The 27759-nt window shown below is 34.3% G+C and overlaps 1 protein-coding gene across 2 annotated transcripts; it reads right to left on the bottom strand.

Moving 5' to 3' along the window:
* Positions 1-93: 93 nt before the first annotated feature.
* On the bottom strand, positions 94-27414 carry LOC139694432 (cytosol aminopeptidase-like). 2 transcript variants are annotated; one of them, XM_071593009.1, is made up of 11 exons: positions 27265-27414; positions 26989-27107; positions 18230-18396; positions 13908-14082; positions 10282-10384; positions 8433-8613; positions 7358-7504; positions 7023-7214; positions 3502-3651; positions 349-425; positions 94-275 (listed from the first exon to the last, which is right to left on the bottom strand). In XM_071593009.1, the coding sequence occupies exons 1-11, from the start codon at positions 27358-27360 to the stop codon at positions 126-128; spliced, it is 1557 nt and encodes a 518-aa protein (XP_071449110.1). In that variant the 5' UTR covers positions 27361-27414; the 3' UTR covers positions 94-125. The 2 variants fall into 2 exon arrangements, with proteins under 2 accessions (XP_071449110.1, XP_071449109.1); XM_071593008.1 differs by lacking the exons at positions 94-275; positions 349-425; positions 3502-3651; ... (5 more) ...; positions 18230-18396; positions 27265-27414 and adding an exon at positions 22327-26438 and having other exon boundaries at positions 26989-27089.
* Positions 27415-27759: the final 345 nt, after the last annotated feature.

Raw genomic sequence — 27759 nt, 5'->3', positions numbered from 1 at the left:
ACTGCAATCATAGTCAAGGTAAAATGTATATGTACTTCGTAGGTGGGTAGGAAATAAATGCCAAGGACAATGGAACAACTGTGTTAAATTTGTTTATTAAAAATTTATGGACGACAGTACAGCTGTTACTGACATGATAATTGACACAAGAACTCGATTAATGTACGTGTTGGACGACCAGACATCCCTTTGGAAATATAAGGAGGGCTTTCACCCGTTGAACTCATAACCCCAGCTATGTCGAGATGCATCCAGTCCCCGGATGAAACAAATTCCTGCAGAAAATTTTAACTTTCATGAAAACTGTCACAAATGTTTGGTCTATAAGATACATAGAAGTAAAAATACCTTTAAAAATGCAGCTGCAGTGCAAGATCCGCCACCAGTTCCTTTCCCTAGGTTATTTAAATCGGCTCCGGTGGTTTCTGAAATGAAGGTGATGAAACATTGAAATTATATTTTTGGGAAAATATATCATATTTACAGTTTAGTAGTAAATATGTAAAATAATTTTGCTAATTTTATTGCGTACATAACTTAGTTACCACGTATGCAATTATAAAAATTCTAAAATATACTGAAAACTAAAGTGGGAATATATTCCCACTTCAAACCTCAGAAATAAAATTTAAGTGACGCTGGTTTAATATTTTGAAAAGAGGAAGGAGAAGATATGAATATATGTGCATGAACCACGATACCGCTTAAAGTAAACTCAACTTTACGTCCCAACAATGTTTTTATCTATTTGCAAGAATATGTTTCCATGCATAATTACATCAGTTCTGGCTTTAAAAATTAAACTCCTTCCTAATTTTTGTTCAGAAATAACAACCAATAAGCAATTGTGGAGTTGAAAGGTACTCCTGTACAACAAAGTTCAAGAATTTTGCGAGGAAGCATTGTGAGGATTTGAAAATTACACAAATACGTTGTCTCGAAAATAATTTAGCCTGATCATTCCTATCCACGATGAAAACACGAATGAGTCATAGTATATGATAGAGCTATTACAGCAGAAACTGGGAGATGGAGGACAGTAAATAGTAACTAAGTTTAGTCTCCTAAATTTGTAATTAATTACATTCTCTCGAGTATCCGGCTGCAGTGATAAATTCATTCCAGTCCAAATCCGAGATCCCTATCTCGAGATTCACAGTATCTTCAGACATATTTTAAAGGCAAGCCTAGGTGATGAGCTCAATGCAAGAAGTGACGTTATGGCTAATGATTTACGAAAATATTGAAATTTAGAGGTATGCTGTCAAGTTTTGAAAAGTTACTAATTAGTTCAAATGCCTTTCACTGTGTGAGTCACTGGGAAGGTACATCAATTACAAAGGTATGAGAGGGTAAGTTTACTTCTGAGAATGAGAGAATAACCTAAGCCTAGAACTACACTGGTATTCGAGTTCATTGAGAAAAAAGATGATAGATTTCTGTTGAATAAAAGGATGCAATAAACCATATTTCCCACAGCACAATTGATAGTCACATCACAAAACAGTCTCATTAGAAGTATTTTTTTTAAACCTTCAGGATAATCCTTGTTCCACAAAAAGTGCTTCAGCATTAATTTGCAAGTTTCAAGTATCACTTCCATCTCATTATTTCAGTATATCTACAGTGCATAAAATGCACATTGCCTTCAATGTGATTCCCTATGAATTAATGACAATAAACAACAGTTCTCATTTCAAATAAAGCATCCAGCACAGAGTTCACACAGTAGGCAGAGTGAAATAATGTTTGAAAGAACTGAGCAGATGTGGTAAGTGTCATCATCATCTTCATCATTGGTTGTTCAATCCTAAGATCGGTTGACTGCAGCCCTCCATCCTACCCTATCTGATGCTAATTGCCTTAATTCCTGGTATTTTTTGCTATGTGGTTTCTTCTTTATTTGCCCTATGCATTTATCCCTTGGCATTCCTCTTAGGACTTTAACCTCTATTTTGCCTTTATTATATTCTTCATGGATCCATTGTGCCTCAGGGTGTGGCAAATCCATCGGGTTCTTTTCTCTATGGTGTTCCATTTGATCCGCCCTTCGTCTATTCTTCTGTAAGCTTCTTCATTTCTTAATCTATCCATCCATAGATAGATCTTAAGCATCCTCTCCCAACATCAGGTTTCCGAGGCTTCAATCTTTTTCAAAGGTCTACTTTTCTGATGGTCCATGCTTCTGATCTAAGTGGTTAGTGTATCATTGGAATAACATGATGATGGGAGAACAAAAGAGAAAATATGTTAATGTAATGGTAGAGATGGGCAAATTCCCAGATACAGATGGAGACGTTAACAATTCAAAACAATGTTCATTTAGCTAACTACACATGGCTGTAGCCACGCACTTAGCTGCATTGTGGAAACATTCGTTAGCATGGAATCTGATGGTAAGGATGAGGGGCCAGCATCAACAAGTACATTAAACTCTTGAGTCATCAAGTGGGTAACTGTCGTTACAAAGCCTGTATTTCACTGCCAAGCCCAATAATTTTGCATTTAAAATAATATATGAAGTAATTATTACTTCTACGAAGAATATGCATGGAAATTGGAGTGCTTAGCAAAACTAAAAAATTAGTAATTGCACAATAATTGCAATTCAAGTAACAATTCAGTTTTATAGTCTTAAAATATAACTGAAAAATTCCAAGAAACTGCGGGAAATGCTGCAGCGGTAAATTCTAATGGAGTCATCCGCTAAGTGTGCATTACTATGCATCAATTTCAGAGTGTAAAAATTAGCCAGTTAAGCTATCGAGGCAAACTCTGAGGTTAAAGAAAGTACACTTCGATAGCTTAATTGGCTAAAGCACTCAGCTGGGCATCAAGGCGTCTGGGTTTGTATCCTGGTCAAGACGAATAACTTTTACACTCTGAAATTGATTCATTATTGAAAAGTTTTAAAACATTCATATCTTCATATGAAACTTATTAAATGACAGGTGCATAATATCATGTTTCATGCCGCACATAATGCCCACTTCTACAAGTTTGCATGAAAAAATTAAAAACCTTTATGGTGAATAAATAAATAATGATATTTACATATAACTAAAAATTACTTGGGGCATAATTTAGGTCCTAAACCAAATCTAATAATACCTTGGGCATTATTACATTAGTCAAATATTACTGGTTCAACCTTCAATGTCAATGAATCATCTACGATGAATTACTAGTCTACCACTAGTTTCATTATTAAAACAATTTTTCAATACATTCATTAGAGATTTGCCATAAGCATCATCCATTTAAAATTACATTGTCCTGGCACCTAACCAACAGAATAACAATGCTAGAAGAAAATAAATGCTGCAATTTCCTAATGTAAGACATTTCAAATAGAGCAAAATCTTGAGGCTAACTATTTGTAAAATTATTCCATACAGTTGAGGGAAGTTCAAAAGTTAACTAATACAACATTCCTATGCATAGAAAAAAAGACGAATGAAATTACTTTCAGTCCATCAATTCAATCTCTCTCAGCCTTACCACTCATTTCTTTGGTATATTGCTTCCAAAGAGGAAATCTCCAGACACGGTCACCAGTTGTAGCTCCAGCAGATTCCAATCTCTGCCATAGGACTGAGGAGTTAGTGAAAACACCAGTGGCTGCAGTCCCTAGGGCTACTCGCATGGCTCCTATAAAAAAATGGGGATTTACGAAAAAATCAGTTCAATAATATGTAACACTAAAGAAATCTAAATTTCCATAAGTAACTAGACTAAATAATACCACACTTTTTGTTCTGTTACACCCAAGGGACATGGATTGTAGCAGCTAATTCACCTTAACTGTATTTATATTTAACAAGGGCATACAAGCATTATAGGTTGCATTTACGGCATTGCTAACTTTGTGAGGAGTGAATCCTCACAACTGGTTGTGGCATTTAGATATGCTCCATGGGTGCACATGGAGCTGAGGGGTGATGAATATTAATCACTGAGCATAACATCTTTGACAGACAAATGAACTGAGTCATAGGTGATTTAACAACTTCATTTGAAAAATTACACTTTGTGTGAGAACAATAAATAATCCTTTTTATGCATAAAATATTGTATATTTGTATAAAGGGTATTCATCATATACCAAACCTCTCAATTTTCGGTTTCAAGAACTAAGGTCAGCAATCAGATTTAGAGTAGGACAATTCTGATGCTCATGGAACAAGTTGCATTCATCTTTGAAAAAAGACTAACTATGCACATTACTCTTTTTATTGTTTAGTATCTGAATGTAATCTAACTTATCCCCTTATTCCTATTGGGTAAACGGGAATCATATATATTATATACACATAAAATGAAATTAACTTTTGGCATTGTGTGCAGACCCATTTAAACAAAAAGGGCAGGGGGAGACTTGGCATCCCCAAAATTATCATTTTGCTTCCCTTGGAAATGATGAGTAAACCACAAATGGAGATCTTGATTTTCATAGGAGGTGCTTTTTAAGGAATGTAATGCGTAGCATAAACAAAATAATTTGAGATGACTTTTTCCCATGATGCCAAGATTTCCTTAGCTTAGCTAAAAATGACTCATGCTGGTGTTCATGGTGGCTCGGAAAATTATGAACTATGTCCAATTTACTGATATAACTAACACTTTACTTCAGCACTATTCATGATTTACCATTTCCAAGACATAACTTTGGTGTTACCTCTATGTAATGAGGTAAGTAGTGCCATTTGGTAGTTCCATATAAATTTTATCCTCTCCTAATCAACTCAAGACATGTTAGCTGGATCGGGTATTTACCACATATTAATAAATTATAAATGTATATATATTTACAAACTATAAAATGGAGAGAACAGGTATGCAAGAATAAACGGAAGGTGATATGAAGGGATGTGAAGGCAGTGTGCAGATATTGAAGTCCTCTGGGATTTACCAAGGTCCATATCTATGGGACATATTTTTGGGACAACAGTTTCCCCAGCATTGCAGAGAATATCTTCCGGTTAGAAGTGATTGATGTTGTTTCTTGTCTATCTTTTATATCTCTACTCAGGTACTCTCTGATTGGCTAATTAATTAACCGTCTTCTTGGTTGATCTCTGATAGGCCAATTTTTTAACAGACTGCTTGAATCCTCTCTGATTGGCAATTGGAGTTATCTGGTCGAAGATGCATATCCAGGTGCTCGAAAGCATGTAATCATCTTTTCTATGAAATTGTTGGATTTCTGGAAGATTTCTATGGCTTCCCGAATGAATCACAGAAAGTAACGGCTTTCTTTGATGATGCTTTTTCTGCATTTATGAAGTCAATGTTGTGGGTAGGTCTGGTCCAGGTGTGCTCTACAATGGCGTGGGTGCAGTTGTCTTATCTTCTTGCTCTCTAATGTTTCTATAAATGTCTTTTTAAAGTCCTTGAAGCTTGTTCAATATAGGAACTGCCACAGCAACATTTCACCTCATAATGCACCTCATGCAAAGTGGCATTTAGTGGGAGTTAATTCCGGAAGACTTAGATCGTCAAGCATTCCTGTACTTGATTAGAGGAATTTCTGTTCTTCATATCATGATAAAAATGGCATTTCAAGAAAATACTTTTGCATGCATCAAAATTTGAATTTAATAATGACTTTTTGCTCATTTACCTACGCATGGATTTCATCATGCAAAGCACTCAAATTCTTCAAATGAATAAACCTGTAGGATATCCCTCAGTGACAGAAGAATAAATTATTTCTTTTTCTTGTGTGTTAACTTCCTAATTGCTGTGTTTTATTAGCACAAGAAACTTTGGGCTACATGAAAGCTTGGATTGTTCTGAGAGCCACAAGCCCATATGACAGATCACTATTCTCTACTCTTCATTAAGTAGTTACTTCTTGAGAATGAAATTATGAAAGACCGACTCTGGGTTTAACATTTCCAATGATGAAGACAAATAAGTATCACCGAGAGTTAGGACTTGCCCATACAGATTATTATGGAAAACATTCAATTTTCTGAATTATTTCAAAAATGTCAATTCAAATCCCAACTAAAAAGAAGGACTCGTACTTTTCCACAGATTTTAGATATAGATTTAGATTTAAAATCTGTGGAAAAGCACGAGTCTTTCTTTTTAGTATGGATATTAAATACTTCTACGAAGTGAAGCCTGAAACGATAGAATAAATTCAAATCCCCTTTGAGAAATAATTAACTGTGTGAACAATTCACCTCTGCATCTATAGAGAAACATGAGTCCCCTTCAGCATAACTGTGTGCTCCACAACTGTAACTTATTTTCACAAAAATTGTAATATTGTTAAGTATTTTAGTAGAAATGAATTCTGTAAAACACAGTTTTTTCTCTTTCCCTTAGCTATGCTAACAAAATCATTTACTGAATAGCCTTACTCAATTTAATTGAAGTGGCTTTCAATATTGCAGCAGAGCATATTTTTTTCAAAGTTTGGCACATGTACTCGCAATTCCTTTTTTTTAATTTCTGACATACTCGTGATGACCAAGGCATGTCGAGTAAGGTATGGCGAGTAAGTGATCTATCCTTTTGTGAATCAGGAGGCATCTCAACATTTCAAAGAGGATGGTGCAAATCACTGTCTGTCTGATGAGTCATGCTCCCCTAGTGTAATACCTGAGAGCACCAAATATTCCTCATCTGGTTTAACAATGGGCTTGGAACACCCTCACTTTCCCCTCACCAGTTGTAGTCCCCAATCCATCTTTAGCCAAGTCAAGAAGCTAAGGCCAGAACTAAGATGGCAGACTGTACAAAATAAGCATTTGAATGTAAAGTACCATATAAAGCTATAGTAGGGTTCAAACTTACAGTTAATGGCTAGAGGGGCAAGTGTTACGAGACTCATCAGGCCAGTTCAAAAAATGTCCTTATATTGCTTTAATTTTGATGAAAATACCATTTTACACCATTTTACCAGCACTCTTGGATAAAATGCTAATGATTATCTAATTATCAATGAAAATATTTTTATGAATTGTGAGAGGTATGCCATTGATAACAATATTTCTGTTGACTGTTACCTGTTAAGGTGGCAATGTCCAGTATGAACTGAGGATTAAAGTTTTGAGCATAGCATAAAGCATCCGCTAAGATAAGTCTTCCCTCTGCATCTGTATTGTCAACTTTAATAGACTTCCCATTCATAGCAATGACAACATCACCAGGTTTGTTAGCACTTCCACTTGGCAAGTTTTCACACAGTGGTATAAATCCTTTAAGAAAAAAGAATGATGTTCAGACTGAAAACCAATGCTTTCATTTTTGCAGTAAACCAATATGCAGTTTGAAATGTAAGCAGGTGCTTCAAACTTCAGAGCAACTCTTATTAAAGTGGTTACTCTTTGTCACCACTCACCCATGACATTGACCGGAACTTTGAGGAGAGCAAGGGCATTGATTGTAGAAACTACACATGCTGCTCCACCCATATCACCTCGCATTTCATCCATCTTTGAAGCTGATTTAAGGCTAATTCCACCACTGTCAAAAGTCACTCCTTTTCCTAAAATATTGACATTTAACTGCATATAAACTCCACACATCCAGCATTTAGATAAGACAATTTAAAATGTAGCACAAATTATACAGCAATACATTACAGTGAATTCTTGTACGTACACTTTTAATAAATCTGGAATTAAGGATGTTAGTATCAACGATAGAGACATAGAAATCAAGGTGTGCCTCTCAAAACAAGTCTGGTAATTTTGAAATTTTGGATAACATGAGTTACTATTCTCCATATCATGTCATGCAGGAGATAGTTTACACAGCTAATAAAGAAATTTTGACTACACCTTCAACAGTTTAGTATTTCCATTGCTAAATATTTGAAGGCATATTTCCTGTTGTGGCTTGATACGATACCACAGCAACTTTGCAGGATTCTGTATTACTAGTTTCTCTGAGGAGAGACCACTGCAAGTTGCAAGTGTCATAGTGTTACTCATACATAATTGACATTCATGTCTCAAGGTCAACCTAACATCCTGGACTAAATGGATGATTATGCACCTTTAAACATAATCCTGAAATAATGCACTCAAGGTTTTTGTTTCCATTGCCTAAAACTATTTTTTTCCCCGGATGGCATGCTAAGATAAATACTAACATTTATTCTAAAAAAAGTTTTACATAAAAGTGGGCATAATTGCTACAATGCAATAATGAATATTAACATATCCGTTTGCATTAAAAAAGGAAGTCATTTTGACCATGAATACAATCCGCAAATAGGTAGTTCATTCTTTTTTAAAAATATCAGTAGCCAGTACTATGATAACTTTAATGGCACACTTATAACTAATAAGTGAGGTTGACAGGTTGATTCAGACTTTGATTCAAAGCCCTGTTGGATATGATTCAGGAATCAAGGAAATAATGCGGTCGACCATCTTAAATTAACACCCTGAGAGTATAATAATGCTTACCAACAAGTGCGATTGGATTACTACCATCTGATCTTCCACAATACTTAATTTCCAGGAAAACTGGAGGTTCTTCAGATCCCTTGGACACACTGAGAAATGATCCCATCTTCATACTTTCAGCCCATGCCTTATCTCGGACTTCCACAGCGACAGAATTTTTTGATAACTCTTCTTTGGCAACCTTAAAATAAGCACATCAAAGCCATTAACAGTCTAAACCCTATTATCAAGACTAAAATAATATCACGGTCATTAAAATAACAGAATGAATCCCATTTCCACATTCCTTTAGGTCGATTAATATTCATTAATAGTCAATAAACCATTACCTTAGCTTGATTTGATATATTTCACTAATTTTATGTTTTATTGACTTTTATATCTGGTAATTTATATCGGAAAAATTATTTTATTTACAAGTAAGATTCTGGAACGAATTGTGCTCATTAAGCGAGGCTCCTCTATACTTGGTGTAATCTTTTTATCTAATGAATAGGTGTGGAACTTCCTCTAGATAAATTAGTTTATCTGTTGCATTTTCCCTCCATCATTCCTCAAATACCTAAATTGCATATAAGTGTACAGCATTAGTAGCATAATATACTTTTTCTAAAAAAATCAAATTTGAAGGACTTGCATACTTTTCTGTTTCCATCACAGCGGATACCTTATACCTAATGAAGCCTGATCCGTTAAAAAAATTGTTTGTAGGGGAATCTATTCAGTATGTTAGATGTATGTAATAAAAAATGGCAACTAAATTAGTTTACATTTAAGAAACCCATGGTAACTAAATTGGAGTACATGCAGCACATCCTAGGGATTTGAGGAAACCTTCCCATTGGTCTGAAACAATAGAATTACAAAAGGACCAATGCATTCATCCTATCTCTACCTAATTACTACCTTCTTAATGAATTTCTTCCAAATTTAGAGTAAGATAAGAAGTTATCAGCATGGAGAAAATGGAAGTTTAAATATTTTGCTATACTTGCATTTTACACGGAAAAAGCATAGTTTTTCTCTCAGTTAATCACACAGAAAAATATTATTGTTTTTGGGTTTGGCCCAAATTCTCAAGATTTTCAATTACTTCCAAAGTCATTCGATTGACAGGAATGTCTACTGAAAATTTCAAGTCTCCACCTTGGTTGCAGTGTCCAGGAATTCCTGTCATTACGATTTATATGTATAGTAATACTGATAAATATCATTTTTTTCTTTTGTTAAAATCAAAATATAAGCTTGGAAAATGTACCAATAGTCATTTTGGAAACATCTTGCCGGTGAATTCTATGTATTCACTCCACGAGTTAAAACTTATTCTATTCTACAACATCTTGCCTCAAAAATCTGTAGTCATAACTTAAGATGTAACCTTGTAACTAAATTAATTCTACAAAAAATATCAATTTTTATCATGACATGTCATTCATGTGACATTTTATTCTTGCGATGCATAGGGATATATAACAAACTATACGTGGCAAAAGCATGTGAGAAATAGTCCAGTGAATATGACGTTTTCAGTAATCATCAAGCTCAGGTTAAGTTGCATTCAAGAGATAAAAAGAATAAGCATTAATTTGGTAAATATTTAATTCAAGCACCTCCTGTGAGATCCTAAAATGTAACCATCATCAGACATTGAATTAAATTTAGTGTGACATACATTTTGGGGATTGGAGATCTTAAGACAACAAAAATAAGATTCATTGCAATTTTCAAACCATTCCAGATGGAATATTTATACTTTTATTTCTAAGTCATTGTTTTATCTTTGAAATTTCCTAAATAAGAAACATACAGCATAATTATTGGCCCTGAGAAAACAAAATAGAAATATCACCTTGGCAAATGCTGAGGGTGTCATATGATTCCCAGGTGTTTCCATCAATTTTCGAGCAAAATTCTGGGCATCAGCCTTCACCACTCCTTTATTCCATAAATTTCTAAATAAGACAAAAGAAACTTCATTATGAGAATGCTAACATAGTGAAATGCATTATCAATTTTTAAATAAGGTATCATGGAATCAACCCACTCTATCAGTTGAAATGTACGATCCAAACACTTCCATCATCTTTTATGTATTTTGATTTGTTTCTTTGATATATGACATCACTACCATACCTTATACATGTATTTATAAAACAACTGACTTTGAGCAAATGAAGAATTATCATTATTATTATTATTTAAAACTTATTCACTGTTTTTATGGACTAAAGATGTTATTTTATTGGTTCATGGAGTTATCACAATTATTGTTTGAAACTATGCACAATTGCCTTTTTCAGAGCATGAAAATAAAAAAAATTAAAGGTAACATAAGGTTGGCAAAATACTGATGACATAAAAAGTCACTGTTATTCCTCTTCCTAGAATAGGCTCAAATTTACACAGCTTTAGCACAACTTATTCAGATAACTGAAGTGGCATATACTACCTTGATCAAAAAGTTCCCGGAATAACCACCGTGTGGCGCTCCAATCGTTCCGATTTGAGTTCTGTTTTTTTGTTAAATTGGTACATCTGTTGTTGATATTCCCTTTAAATCTTAGTGTCATAACTTGACATTTGCAAAAGTTACGGTCGGTTTTCGGTATGTCCATCAGTGCTTCCTGCGATTTTTCCATTACTTCCTCTCGGCTGCTAAAACGCGTTCCCCGTAATGGTTTTTTAACTCGATTGAACAGAAAGAAGTCACAGGGAGCCAAATCAGGTGAATTCGGTGGCTGTTGGATGGTATTTGTTGCATTTTTCGTCAAAAAATTACGAATAATGATAGCACTGTGCGACGGTGCGTTATCATGGTGCAAAATCCACGAGTTTTCTGCCCACATTTCTGGTCTCTTTCGGCGAATTGCTTCACGCAAACGTCTCATAACGCCCAAATAATACTCTTTGTTTACTGTCTGGCCTTCTGGCAAAAATTCATGATGCACTACACCGTTGTAATCCATGAAAACCGTCAGCATTGCCTTCTTTTTTGACTGAAAACGACTTGTTTTTTTTGGTCTCGGCTCATTTGGTGAACGCCATTCACTTGCCTGATGTCTGGATTGCGTGTCGTACTCATAAACCCACGTCTCGTCTCCAGTAATGATCCTTTTGATGAATGTGGGATCGGATTCAGCCTCGCAAATCATGTCTTTTGCGACGTCAACACGGTCTCTTTTTTGCATGAAATTGAGGTCTTTTGGCACCAACTTTGCTGCTACACGACGGAAACCCAAATCATTAACCACAATGTCTTGGGCGGATCCATAGGCAATGTTCAAGTCCTCCGCTATTTCTCTGATGGTTAATTTGCGGTTATTGACCAACATTTCTTTTACTTTATCAATTTTTTCACCGACTTTCGATGTCGATGGTCTGCCACTGCGTTCATCATCTTCGATTGACTCACGACCACTTCTGAACCGCTCGTGCCACTGGTAAACGACCGTTTTTTTTAGAGAATCATTGCCGAAACACTTTTCCAACATTTCCAACGTCCGTGCGCCACTAAATCCGTTTTTTACGCAAAATTTAATACAAGTTCGTTGTTGCAAATTTAAATCCATTTCTGAAATTGTAAAAAATCGCCAACACACACAGAGATAGATGTACTCTTGGCTACGTAACTTTTGCAAATGTCAAGTTATGACACTAAGATTTAAAGGGAATATCAACAACAGATGTACCAATTTAACAAAAAAAACAGAACTCAAATCGGAACGATGGGAGCGCCACACGGTGGTTATTCCGGGAACTTTTTGTTCAAGGTAGTATTTGAATCCTTCAGTTGTTGAACCAATTGTTTTCACACATACTTTTCATAAACTAGTTAAGTGTTAGTAATTACTTATTAAAATATGTTGATATTCAATGGAGTAAAAGCTTTTTATAATGTTTTCTGGCTATAGAAATACATATTCATTCGGCAGACACCCATTTTAAGAATTTTCAAGGGACAAAATTTTACTTCTTTTATTTTCTAGACAATTTATGATAACTTTAATTTTGCTCAGAGGTTTGTCTTGCAGTTTATATGTTGGTAGGATAGTATATCATGTGAAACAAAAGTACCTCTTTTCAAGAAAAAGCTGTTCAACCTATTATAGAATAATATGTTCTATTCTGTAAATGAATTTATGGCATTGTCATTACAAATCAATTCTGACTTTACCACAAAATTTTTAAACATCGTAGTATATTTGGTATGTATTCATATGCATGCATATATACATTGTATTTTTTCTAAATTCGTGAAATTTATATCTGAAGTGTCCTACATTTGTGTATGTGTGAATATGCACCGATTCTCTAGAAAAATAAATGCATTATTATTACATTACAAATAAGATGGAATTGTATTGGTGTAAGAGGTCTCATTTTTCTAGGGCCCAACCAAAAAATTGAACAGCAAATAGCTGGATGAAAGATCTGTGCTAGTCTCAACAAAAAATGCAAAATGTTGAGCATGTACAATAACTAAAAACTTGCATTGCCAATCAACAGCATATCCATTAGAATATGTTCATGTTTAGGTCTAAACTTTAAGCTATTATTATTTTCTGACAACTTAAGTCAGGGTCTCCTTTCTTATGTCAGGCATGCAACAATGATGCTCAGTGAGATTCTTCATTGCATCAGATTCTTCATTTTGGCAAATTTTTTATTCTTTAATGGGATTAGAGAACACCTCTCTCACCATAAACATTAATAACTGCTATACACACTATATACAGTCCTTTTTGCTTGTTATGCCAAATGTTGCTTATTAAGTTAGTCATTTTTTACAACACCTTTTGCTAATTACATGAATTAATAGTCATGCAACATGTTCATTAAGTAGGGTTCTACCGCATGACAGTTTTTGGTAGCTGTATGCAATTTAATGTTACTTACTACAAGATGCATCAAGAACTATACAAATCCCACTATTTTGGCCTCAGTCCATTGTAAGATAGGAAGTTGGGGAGCAGTCCACTGATAAGAAGTTTGAACACTACCATCTTTAGTTATAGTTATGGTATGTGCCCACCCCAACATGGCTCTGCCGAACTTCCTTTTTTTCCCAAGACTAAAAACACCATTTTGGAATGGTGGATAACATCAAAGCAGCCGTGATGAGATACCCAAGTGAGGTTCCCATCAACGCTTTTCAGGAAGCATACAACTACTGGCAAAGGCACTGGCATTGGTGTGTCGATGCATAAGGATGCTAGATTGAAAAATTTTGGCAACTTGTACTTTGATCTATGATAAAGTTTTTCCCAGATTCATTCTACTTATTTTTGGGACAGACCATATATTGCATAAAATAAAGGGATGAATTCATTGACCTTGTATAAATCACAGGGGTAAAATCATACCATTTCTCCATTTATTAAGTAATTCACTGTGATCTAACCAGGCTAATTTCAAAATGAGACTCTTTTTAAGTTGGTTGAGGTAAAGGTAAGAGAAGGGATATTTTATAAATACCGATCCAATTCTCCATGGGGACACAACTGTGGTATCTTCTTTTGCTTGGCCTTATTCTTAAAGCCAGTGTAGTTCCATAGGCCAAGTACCCCACCCTCAGCAGATGCCTCTGGTTGACCCAGATCTTCCAGCTCTATAATGTCAACCTCCAAGTCTTTAAGATTTTTGCAGCCAACTAGTGAGAGGGATACGTATTTAAAATAAACTTAGAGATAGAGACGATAAAAAAAATTAGATTTTTTTAGACAAATCACTGATTAATAGGTATTTCACCTAGAATATTAGAAAAAAAACATATTATCACCAACTCTCTAAAGGGTTGCAGGAGTCAGGCATGGTGACTGATATGATAAAATTCACCAGCAAGAAATTTAATAGATGCCATGTGATGATAGACCCCTTAGAACCTTCAGACATGAGTCAAGCAGAGCAAAGATATATCTTATTCTCGAAAGACATGTTATAATATTAAGTAGTGTATAACATTGAAAACCATGCTCTTTAGTTTTTCTAGGACAAATTTTAATTGAAAGTGGGTTAAATGGAGCTGGTACCAATAACTCAATTGCCTCAGTCAGTGCTCAGAGCCATAATGGTTTATACCTTCATCAGAAATCACAATAATCATTTGGATTTGCATCCTGAATTTGGGATCACCACGATTCAGAGATTTAATAGATAATAAAAAATTGGATTTCAAAATCAAACACATAATCAATTCAAGAGTTGTTATATTCCTTCACACATGTTTGCAATCCTAAAAAGGAATTGTCAATTCCACTATTATCATTCAAACCAGGGTTGAATATAGAAGAAAGTGCTCCACTAAATAGAATTAGAAATTAAAAATTTGGAAAAAAAACAAAGCCTTTATTCTTAATTGATACCCATTAAAGCACTAGATGACAGCATCTTTCACTGTGAGCAATGTATGAGAAATTTTAACCTATAAAGGTTTTGAAAGCAATATTGGTTAAGAGGGTAGATTATTATTTTCCTGAATTCTACCTGACCGTGCAAAGAGCCAAAATGGCACTGAAAATCAGCTGTTCCAGGAATTATAGAAAAGAATAAAAGGAAGAAAAGTAATATTAATTTTTCCCCATAAATAATGCGTCCAAAATTAGCATGAAAAAATGTAATGGACAGACCATTTACACATAATTTGATAACACCGATACTAACCATTAAGAAAGCAAAATGTCTTTCGCTGACTGAATTTGCAAAATAAAATGCTAGAGATAGATGGTATTGGGGGGATTGAGGATTAGTGGGATCAAATGAAAAATTAAACAGAGAAATTGAACTTGGAAAGTGGACCATCCTTGAAAATATGGAGGGGATGTCTGGCCACTCCTTGAAAAAAGGAGTAAGTGCTCTTTTATACCTTAAGCAATATATTGTTGGAGCAAGCATTGATATTTACTGATGTGGAAGAGATTTGATATTAATATTTACCCCACTTCCACACCAAATTTTGATAAAATTAAACAGCAAAGGTTTTCTCGAAAATGCCTAATAAAGTAATGAATTAATACTGATAGCAATACAAAGATAATGTTTTTTATAGAAGATATGTACTGAGAGTAAACTGTTTGTACATGATTTTTTAAAGAAATTTGCCCCTTCAACCACTTTTAAGATGCATGAGAATTTCCTTAGCAAGTAAAAATGTAATTTTAGAAAATATCAATATATTTATACTGATAACTTTGACATGTCACATACATTTTTACATGAATGAAATTTTTACTCATTTAACATTCTGTTAAAATTTCCCCTGGTGTACATCCACTCTGGTGATAAAATATATATTTTAAACATTTATACTGAAAGGTATTGGGAATAGAGCTTTTGGATAAACTGCTAGACATACTTGGAGCTTGCAATAAAAATTTTATTATGGACTTTAACCTACAAAATCCATAAAGGCTCTAGTTAAGGCCATCATTCAGAAGTAATTTAATGCTCAAATAACACAGGATCATGTACTCAGGATCTAGGCTTATAATTATGGACGTTTGAGCATGATATTTGGTCATATATACCCTGAGAGACTGAAAATTATGCAGAAATAGATTCATGTCCCTGCATGAGAGACTAGTAGCCTTTTTCTTTGATCTACAAGTCAATTTACAAATCTTTGTAATTAGCACAAAAGAGAACCTTATGAAATAACAATAAATCTGCTCCAAAATGTATCTTCTGCCTACATTTCAGAGGGCATATTTGAAAAAGATTTCATTATCAACTTGCTTAACAAATTCTTAGAGAGTTATTAGCCATAAAAATCTTCAATTTCTTGACACCTAGATATGGCATAGGAATGCTAGGAGATTGTTGTAATGCTGTGGAGCTTGAGACAATACTCAGGTTTTGATAAGAACAAAAAGAGAGGTATTGGTGGCATTTTTTAGTCTCATTAAATTGAATTTCTGATGAGACATGGCCAAGCATCCAATTATAGACTATTTAACATCTCCTCAAATGAAAACTATTAAGTCTTATATTATATAATTAGAATAAAAACTCCAAAATAAGACATTTTGCAATTGTTTAAGTTTAATATTATCGTACATACATTTAGTGAGCCCGTAAGTGAAAAAATATGATTGAAAAAACCCAAAAGAGTTGCATGAATAAATTTCCAAAGAAACTGCGGGAGACGCCGCAACTTGAGTTTCATGAATATTATATAACAGAGTATTGAACATTTACCCTATCAAAAATCATCATACGTCAGAGATATGTGTAATATGACTATTTGAGAAGAAAGAAGGACAAGAAAAGGCTATTTTTTTTATTTTGCTCATATGACAAGGATGTGTTATTTGTGGAAAAGGATAATTTATGTTCCAAAATTTTGCCAAGAGATTAATATAAACCTGTTTATTCTATTTGTACACACAAATTGTTTTTTTTAGCCCATTTTTTCTGCCATGGATATAATGATATCCAATAAGATGCTGATAGTTTTATAAGAAAACCAAATTTGCAAAATTGATGAAAAACTAAAAATAATGGTGACTTCAGTTCTTTTATTAAATTATGTTTTGAACATATCTATACTGGGGTGGTACATCTTGGCATAACAAAGATTTTTCCGAATAAAAAGAAAACTTATAAAAAATAAAGAAGGAATTCAAGCGTATTGGAGATGTTTGGTCTATATGGAGAGCATATTTTCTGAAATTCATTTTGAAGCATGTCTTCTGGTTCATATCTATGGAGTTACACACTTCTAATACATCAAAATGAAGATTGATATTATTTACATATTTGGCATGGTATCCATAAAATGAAATGTCTAAAAAATCTCAATAAATACATATTTTTATATGGCACTTCATGTTTTCCTAGAAAAAAATCTCACAAGTAATGTACGTTACATGCATTGCAGAACACAGTTGCCTTGTACTAAAAGCAGATTTCTTATTTACACTGTTCCCTGTGGAACACATAACCAGAAAGTTCCTAAACCTTTCACAAAATGATCCAAGTGGTGACTTGAAAGTTTTCAATGCATCAAATATATCTATCCCCATCAACATTGAAAACTGAAATAATAAATCAAATCTGTGTTCATGATTGAGTACCAGATACTGATGAAATGGCTTCCTTTCTCTATTTACCACCTGGTTTGCTAGTGCAATATGTGTTAGGATTGTAACGCTATATATTCTTCTGATTCCCTGAACAAAGAAACTTTCCTGAATTAACTGGATTCCCATAAGTCACTGAAGAATCAAATTGTGATGATGTAAGCATTAACAGTTCATGTTGAAATATTAGAAAATTAATAATACAAGGAAAAAATAAACTGTGTATTTACTATTAAATTATATGAAATGCTTGTATATCCCTGCACATTTATGGTTAAAAGAAGTATTAATCAATGACAATATATTTGTGCATATATATATATATATATATATATATATATATATATATATATATATATATATATATATATATATATATATATATATATATATATATAATATACACACACACACATGAAAATAATTTGAAGCTAGGAAAACAAATTATATAACATATAACTGTATCCTTTTAGTTATCAAGGATATTTCTATAAATTAAGGGAGGGAAGCTAAATGCTACAGTAATATGAGATATTCAAGTTTTGGTACAGTTGTGATGCTCAATTGTGTAATATGGGGACCATGGGTTCACAGTTCATTTTCCCATACAAAAATTTCAGTAGTTCACTTACCAATATATGGTACCCCAAAGTGCAATACTAGTCTAAATTAGGGCATTAAGGGAGATTGAACTTACATATATCTTAAGTCATAACATACCTGAAGCTGCAACTCTTATGTTTTCTTTCCCTTGGTCAATGTTTTCATGTTCATCAACTTTTGGACATTCTATATGCTTGCCAAGCCCTACAACAGCCACTGTGCCATAGCACCCATCCAAATCATATAAAATTCTGGATCTCCCTCTCTTCAATGGCGGCCCTGACCTATGGTAGGAATATGTATAAGGAGATAATATAAAAACACACACATTAAATAAATAAAAACTTTGCTACAGGGCAAGGACATTCGAGGTGGCCTCTCATGATTTTATTTAAATGTATACATTTCAAGAAAGAGCTATTTTTAAAAGGTACTCAGGAGCAAAATATTCAATATTTTTCAAAACAATTTGAAGAACTCCTAAGGCATTAAGATTATCATTTTGAAATTGTAATATAATAAAAAGTTTCCAGAAATATACAACATGGTCCCACCTTTGCCTTTACCATCTTGAAAAGTTACAAGTAATATTACTATGCCTAACTACATCCAACGTTGGTTGCATAGCTTTTGACAAATTGCCTCCATAAGTAATTATTTCTAAGCCTGTGTTAGACAAGCATGTTAAATATGCTTTTTCTAAGTACCTCAATGGGTCTATTTATCAAGGTTTTGAATTTTAATAAATGCGTGCTAATACCAACCAACACAGTTCAACCAACCACAATTTCATCACCAATTAGGCCGACTTTTTTTACTGAATGAGTGTATAGTGAACTGTACTTTCAGTGATGTTAATTTAATATATTAAAGAGAGACGGGATAAGCGGCTATCCACGTGCAAAAAATTATTACTTTCTCATTCACAAGAATTTTAAATAAGAAGAATAGTGTTAGTTGAACTGACACCACTAATATTTAATTTTACTGAAAGAGAGAGGGACTAATAATGACTTTCTCTAACAGAGAGACTAATTGGGTAAACATTCTCCACATTGAGTAAATTGGTAAGGTTACCAATAGTTCCTGAAATTTGAATACTGATGACTTGCAGAGACTGTGCCTAATCAATCCTTCAGGTATTTACATAATTCGTTCCTGATGTCTTTACTTACTCAGATTTTGTGGCCTGTGACACATGTGTATTATAACATTAGAAAGAGGCGAAGTTGGCCCTTAAAAACCAAACATGACACATCTACCAATACACTTAGGGTCAGTATTTTATGGCAATTTTGACATTATTAACCTCGAGACAGAAAAATTAAAGGCCTTTCAAAGAATCAACCACAGATAAATTGAATGAAAATTACAGAAATTCATAGCTTAAGATCAATTTCAATTGTATATTGCAAGAGCACTGAAAGAGGTTACTTTGACCTAAAACAAAATATATTCAACAGATTCAGGCAAGATGTAGTGAAAGTTCGTCATTATGAGAAAAACAAAATAGTAAAAGGACTGTTTTCCTTTCTGCATACATTTTTGAATGCAAAAAAATCTTTCAAAAAAACCACTTGAAATTAATACCACCCCGAAAAAAAGTCTTCCATGAAAAGAGGTAAGCAACTGAGAATCCAGTTGAAGACCCAATAACATTAACAAAAAAGAGATTCTATGGTGAAAAGGAACAACTTGTGCATTTCCCTCAGTCATTCTCGTCTCAATACCTGATGGAACCGACACCAAAGAGCAAGAATCTGTGCAGACATACAAACAGAAATGTTTACTTCAAAAAGACAGGGTCAGCAAGTAATTTCTATAAGACATCTAAATACCAGGAGTCCTAAATTAATGGTGGAGTTTTCAACATCCCATTTCCAATCAGAATGCTCTTCATCCACCTCTCCCACCTTTTATTTTGTCCCAATAATCCCCTCCCCTTTCCAACCATGCCTAGCATTTCCTAGTTGTTTTCCTCTCGGACTATTTCACCCTTTCTATATTTCTCCACCCCCATTTTTCAAAAGCCTACAGCTAACTCTTATCATCTTAATGTAATAACCATATTACTGTGCCCATGCTCCACATCAAATTTTTAACAAGTGTTTTCTTAACATCCTTACTTAATGTCCCCATCATAAACTCCCTCCATGTGAATGCTTCCTTGCCTAATGTATTTCTTCTTTTAATGTCATTACTACTTTGACCACTTTGGTCCAAAAGACTTATGAGATACGTAAACTTTTCCACCTTAAGGTTATGAATTCCTATGTTAACATTTAACTTAGCTTTTCTCTTTCCCAAATACCCATTAACCTTGGTTTTGTTTACTTTTATTCTCATCCCATTCCTATCGCACTGAATTTCCAATGCACTCAGCAACTCCTTGGCTGACTGGCAAACTAAAGCTTGATCATCCTAAAACCTGATTGTATCCTTTCTCTACGGACTTTCATTCTTCTCACATTCACATGTCTCTTCAACCATTTCCCCCACAAATACATTAAAAAATGGGTGATAATGGACACCCATTTCTTACTCCTCTTCCTAATACTGCCCATCTGGACACCCCATCCACCACTTGCCCCCCAGCATTCTGAAACATGTATGTAGACGTTGCGGATGTCTCATATCCCAACAATATATTCCTATTTTCTGCAATGTATTAATTAATTCAACAAACTACACTCTGTCAAATGCCTTGACTTCTATGAAACAAAAAATACATGGTAATCTATATCCTAATTGCATTATACAGTCATCTCTATTAGTGATGCAATGGCATCAACTCTGAAACCATACTGTTCATCCCCTTATGTAATCATTTGCCCTTCTCTTATTGATGAACCTGAGAACCACTTCAACTGCATGTGAAATCAAATTTATTGCTTCTTAATCCTCCCATACGACTGCTTTTTCCCTTTTTGGAACATTAACTAACACTAATCTGGCAAAATCTTCGAGCCTAATTCCTCCCTCATAAATTCTATGAATCAATCCATTAAAAGTCTACCTCCCACTCTTTCCTAAACCTGTAAGTAGTTACGCGGGAATGTTGTCTACCCCCACTGCCTTATTTGATTTTGATTCCCTTAATGCCCTTTCTACCTCATTGTTGAGCAACCCTGGACCGAAGCTATCCTCATACATGTCAATTTCTCACATATATTGTCACCATAGGAACAGACACATTGATAAGGATGTCAAATTTAATTTACAAAATCAAGACTAAGGAATTCTTCAGAATTGTTACATTCAGTATATGATTTTGTGTGTAAATGTACCGTACCATGGGTGTGTATATATATGTATTCACACTCATGTATACTGAATGTACCAATGCTGAATAATTGTTTTGTATACATTTTGTAGGTATAATTTGATATAGTTGTAGATATTTGTCCTTGCCTTGACAACAAATATGTGAGTTAGCAATTTTTTTATGAATAAATATATCATCATTATAAACTACACGAACATCTGTTCATACATAATGGTGCAAAAGACTTCACCTAATGGTCAATTTCCTTATAATTAATACTATAAATGCAAACTGTATTTCAGCAATATGGTTTAAATGTTTATTCTTGTGAAAACTAATAACTGCCAAAATTAACCTAACACAAATAATAATAAGAATAATGACAAAGTGATAAGTAATCCTCTACATTAAAGATTTCCCCAGTTAAAATACCATACACTGAGGACCCTTACATCTAAGTCGTTAAGTTGTACATGAAAATAAAGAATGATAAGTTCAAATAAAAAATATATAATGATTAATGGTGTCCATTTGTAACTTACAAGGTAAAAAAATAAAAACTTAGGAAAACCTGAATTTATACAGGCATATCGCTAGCCAGCCTCAAAAACTGATATTACACTCAAAAAATTAAATGATGGGGGAATATCATTCAAAGCATCAATTATTAGCAGTTTACTGTGAATCAATAAATAATTAGCAGGTTGACAAGTTTGAATCTTTGCAGTTTAACTTATTAGATCATTTATTAAAATTAATCACTTGATGGAATCATTAATCAAAACATTACACTAAAACGAATCTACCAAAATACTAACTATATGTGCTTGGAAATTAATATCTTAATAATAGAACTTTAAAAACAACAATAACCACTCAAGATTTATCTAAATTTCATTTCTTTATTCTAAAAACAATTATGCATACATTAATAATAGCTGCACAAATAATTTCTAAAGTACAGAATCATATGTGTATATGTAGCTGATAAAAGTGACAATGATATTACCTATATTACATAATCTAAGTATCGATACGAGGCTGGAAAAAATTAAAGAAGAAAAAATGAATTGAAATTTAGAAAAATATTCCTTTAGCATTGCAGCAACCACAAACAAATATACATTTTAAGCAATTTGCTGCACCAGGGCCAACTATAAATACATGATCAACAAAATATTCAAATAATTTTAACATAAGTCTCAGAAACAAGAACACAACATGTACATATAACATTTATGAACATAAAAGCAAATTCATTTCACACTAACACTTTTTCACCAATAGTCTATTAAAATGTACAGCATTTTGTCTTATTTGTACATAAATTGAGCACAAAATATATTACTTTCATTGATGATTTGCAATTTAATGGCAATTGGGCACATAGAGCATCATAATCATTTTCACAGGTACATACATCCAACACCAATTAAGCAAAAATAATAAAAGAGAGTATAACACGCGTGAAACAACAATTATAAATTTTCAATAAATTTCTCACTGAATATTGAATGATCTGTAACATATAATGGAGCTTAAAATAATCACTGACCAACAGAAACCTCCAGTGTTAAATGCTGAAATTATTAAATGAAACATGTTCATTATCTTAAAAAAAATATGACAACTAACTACATGTAAAATATGGCATTATGATTGAGCTATCTGTATAAAAATATTGCTTATTAGGCTACACTCACAGCAGCTTAAGCTACATCCACCAAGGCAACAATTGCTATCTGCCTCAAGCAAAAAGTTGGGGCCTCAATCATTAAAACTCGGCTAGAATATCAAGACAAATAAAAAATTATATCTCCCCTATCTCCAAAATGATACAATGATATTTATGGCTTCAATTCCCAATGCTAGCAATGAATGGCTTGATAATATGTAATTATAAATTACTATAAAAATCTGATGTAAGTAACCTTTCTTTCAGTTACAACTGTAAGATTCATTCATCAAAATCTCAATGCATCACGAGTCCACCCATGTAATATAGCACAATGAATTAACCATCGAAAATATTACATAACTGAAACTCATTTCTTGAAATAAAATTTTACTGGAGTTTAAAATCAACAAAATAATGCAGTATATTATAAAATTTTTAGATCTCTCAAATGCTTTGCAGTGCAACATAAAGGAAGAACCTATCTAATTTTTAGTATTCTGGATGAACGAAATGACCATCTAAATTTTAACAGACTGAATGAAGGACAAAATACACTGAATTAGTCCAGAAACTTCCACACAGCAGAGTTTTTAAAAATTATTTCACCAAAAGTGGTACATGATCAGAGACTGAAGAATTATTGATGAAAAATCTAAAAATGGTCTAATTCCAAAGAAACTGCGGGATATGCCGCATAAAAATGGTCTGTACATATTTACAGTTCTATATATCACTAGTAAAAATGTGAGCATCATGACTTGCATTGTTTAGAACTTTGTGCAGGGACACCGAAGGTTGAACATACAATAAAAGCAACTCATCTAAATACAATTCAATTGTATTATACCTCCATTCACATAACCTAAGTAAATAGCACAGAGACATCCAAAATGATAAAGGAACAGAGCACATAAGATAGTGTAATATGGTGATTGACAATAAGAATTTCTGCTAAGAAACCGCCACATATATGAAAAAAAAATATAAAATTTTGATGTAGCATGAAAATGCTGAACATCCATCACATATAATTCACAATAAATATTTGCTTCATATATGAACCAATAGACAGAAGTTGACTACAGGTGCTACACATCAGCACTGAGAAAATATTAATCTATCTTATTTAAGAGCAAATTAAGACATAGAATATTGTACATTATTGAACTAAAATGCAGAAATATTGCTAAAGCACAGCTAGGGAAGTACCTGGAACATTCAAACTAGCTCCAATACCTTGATGATACCTTGGCTATTGGCTGCCACTACAACATTGGAATTCTGACGCCAACATACAGCTGAAACAAATTCATTGACATCATCTTCTTTTCGATCCTTTTCTAACACACTCCTCACAGCATCAAACTTGAAGCTGAATAACTGCTTTGAGAGGCCTTTATAATACACATACAGAGCATTATTTTCTGAGCCACAGGCTACATAATCTCCATCAGTTGCTAAACCCACAAAATTCTTTTCATTAACATGACCGACAAAAGACCTTAAGCATGAAGGAGCAGTGCCTGATACCTTAGAACCAGAACTACCACCAATTGCTCCAACACTCCACATTTTTAACTGTGAGTCAGTGGATGCCGATACTATTTCTTCCTTGTTTAGAAACTTGACATATGATACAGCCTTACGGTGACCACGGAAGACTGCAAGGGGTTCATGTGGATGCCTAAGATCATAGTAATGAACACAGTGATCGGCTGAACCAAATGCCAAGTGACAAGATGATTTTGGATTAAACTTTACACAGCACACATTAGCCTTAGCTTCCAGTGAAGCAATTGACCTTTCAGCATTAAGCGACCACAATTTCACCCGTGCATCATCAGAACCAGAAGCCACAAGCCGGGCATCAACTCTATTAAAATCAACAGACCAGCAGCGACGCTCATGCTCTTGAAAGCAGTGAAGTCTTGATCCAGTCCCAGCATCCCATATAGTCACAGCTCCCTCATAATCTGAGCTTGCCAAAGTACCTTTGTGATATGCATTCCAACTTACACAAGATATCTTAGACCCAGAAACCATTTCGACACAAGGGTAATGTATATCAACAGCATCCCTTACCACAGTGCCATACTCAAACACTTTTATACGTTTTGTTACACCGGCAATAGCAAAAAATTCATTATCTTTATCAAATTCAATGCTTGACACAATTGTAGAATTGTTAAAAATGTCTGAGGAGTAATTAAGGGTAGCAAGAGGCCGAAGGGTACTATATCGGGAGAATTTGACCAAGTTCTCACGAAAAAGGTCAAGGCCCTCAGAACCTGCTGAGGAGCCTGCACTACGCCCATCAATTGGGACTTTTTCAACATCTCCAATCGTTGCAGGTCCAAACATTAGCTCTTTTGCACGTGATGCAAAATAACACTGAACAAAATCATCAAAGTGGGCATGCATTCGCTTCCTTCGAGCTGCTAGAGATGCAGGATCTCCTTTGGCATTTCCATTAAACCCATCACTAGAGCTAGTTCCTGCACTAACTGTGGTCCCCACTACTTCAGAGCTCATTTCACCCGGCTCTGTCTTTATAGACTTTTCCGTCAATGCAACAGTATCTGTTATAAGACGTTCCTTTTGCTGTTCAACTTGAGAACTACTACCTTCTTCAATTCCATTGTCACTAACTTTTGGGCATTTCTCTTGAACATCCCGCAGGATTGCTTCAACTTGTGCTAAATCTTTACGAACAAGAGCAACTTCTTTGCCCAACTGGGCCAGCTGTTCTTCCTTTTGTCTCAACAAATGTCTTAAGAATTCATGAAGCAATCGATTTTGAGCGGCACATGACTCAGCTTCAAGGAGGTGTTTTCTCTGCGTTAGAACCTCTAGAAGGGCATTAACATCAGGTAGTGATAGACGCCTTGATTCGGAAGCAACAAAATCTCTCAAACCACCTTCAACGGCACCTTCCGAGTTTTCTCCAACTCCTTGCATTGCTCTGCCAGATGCACTGGTGCGCTGTCGGTATTTAGAGACAAGTTCATTGAGCAAAAAGTTTGGAAACAATGAATCTATATCTGGAATAGGCGACCCACACTTAGGACAGCGTGAACTAGCTTCAAGACTCCGGCAAATACATTTGAAGCAAAATGTATGACCACATCTTGTTATATGAGCTTCCTCGATAAGATCAAAACATATGGGGCATAGGTAGTCATTGTTGCGATCCTCAGCAGATCCTCCAATCCCATTGAACACCGCTGGATGATGTCGTTTGGAAGCTCGGCCTCGAGAACTTCCACCTGGCCCACCTTGGATAGCCCCACTCCGGCTTGCCATAGCTCAGTGACGATGATACAGGAAGTTCAAAAGCTAGTAGAAGTTTGGACACTATGAGTCTTCAGATGTCAGCAGCTGATCTGAAACAACGAATTAACGCAATATTGAGCAAAGAAACTTTTACCTCCATATGCTCAATAAGCATTACCATTATTGTTTCAGGTCAGCTAACTGAACTTAATTATAATTACTTGGCAAACACAATAAAATATTCCAGCGAAGATCATTATCTTATTAAAAACACAGCTTTGAGCCAAAGTAAATTGCTAATACGCTTCAGGAGTCGGCAACATATACCCTCACTGAATTAGTAGAAATAAATGCGTATTGCAATATGTTCACAAATTAATATTCAAACGGGTTAAGCTATGAAATATTATCAGAAAAACAAATACCAGGCTGTAATAACCAGTCGGCATAAGGAGCTCACTAAATCTGTAGTCCATTGTTTAAATATCTTCAATGAGCACGGGGCAACACATTAAGTGACAGCACCGCAATCGATTTAGCCAACATTTAGAACTGACAAAATACGTTGCAAAATTCACAAACAACAAACAATAGAGTATTACATAAATATCAATAAAAATCAGTCGGCGTATAATAAAATCAATGTGCAAAATGACCTACTTTTGTAGCAGACATCCAAATTTTCCCGATGTTCTTCGGTCGAAGTTTTCCGCAGCAGGCGTTAACTTTATGTCACCTTTCTTGTCCCCGTCAAAATAAACACCCAACACCAGCCCTCTCTGAGACAAACGACATATAAAATAATACCATTAATAAGTGCAGCATCAAACAATATAACAATGAACTAATAAACAATTCCGGTTGCTCAAAATGGAAAACGTTTACATTAATGTTATTCCCCTTAAAACAAATTCCATTAACCGAATATAAACTTACCCTAACGTTTCCACCTTCTGATGAATACTTTCTGTAAGATAGAGAGACAAATTCTTTCCTAATATTTTGTACGACCAACAATAACCGAGCAGCCATCACGAACGGTATCCCATACTCCTCTTCGGTGATGACAACATGTGTTTCACGGGTTTCACGGTTTCACCAAGAGAAACTCAGAAACATGCAACATATGAAAAATTTCTCGACAAAACCACAGCGCTTTACGAACGCTCAGCAAACCGGGAAGTTTAAATTTTAAGCATATTCGGAAATAGAGATTCCCGCTTCATAGAGACTAATGCAGGACCACTCTGATTTTAAAATTGCATGATACAACACCATAGTAAATATTTAAAAGTTTTTCAGCGGACATATTAAAAAAAAAACTTTTTTCTTAAGCCTGAAATAAATGTCAAATAGATAAATAGAGGCATTGAAAAATATATTCTTAATTGCCAACTTTCGTAGATAAAGGCATTTAATACCACGAAACAA

The sequence above is a fragment of the Hetaerina americana genome, unplaced genomic scaffold (assembly GCF_022747635.1).
Source record: "Hetaerina americana unplaced genomic scaffold, ioHetAmer1.1.p SCAF_5, whole genome shotgun sequence".
Classification (NCBI taxonomy): Eukaryota; Metazoa; Arthropoda; class Insecta; order Odonata; family Calopterygidae; genus Hetaerina; species Hetaerina americana.
Note: the sequence above shows the minus strand (reverse complement) of the source record. Positions and strands in the feature narration are given on the sequence as shown.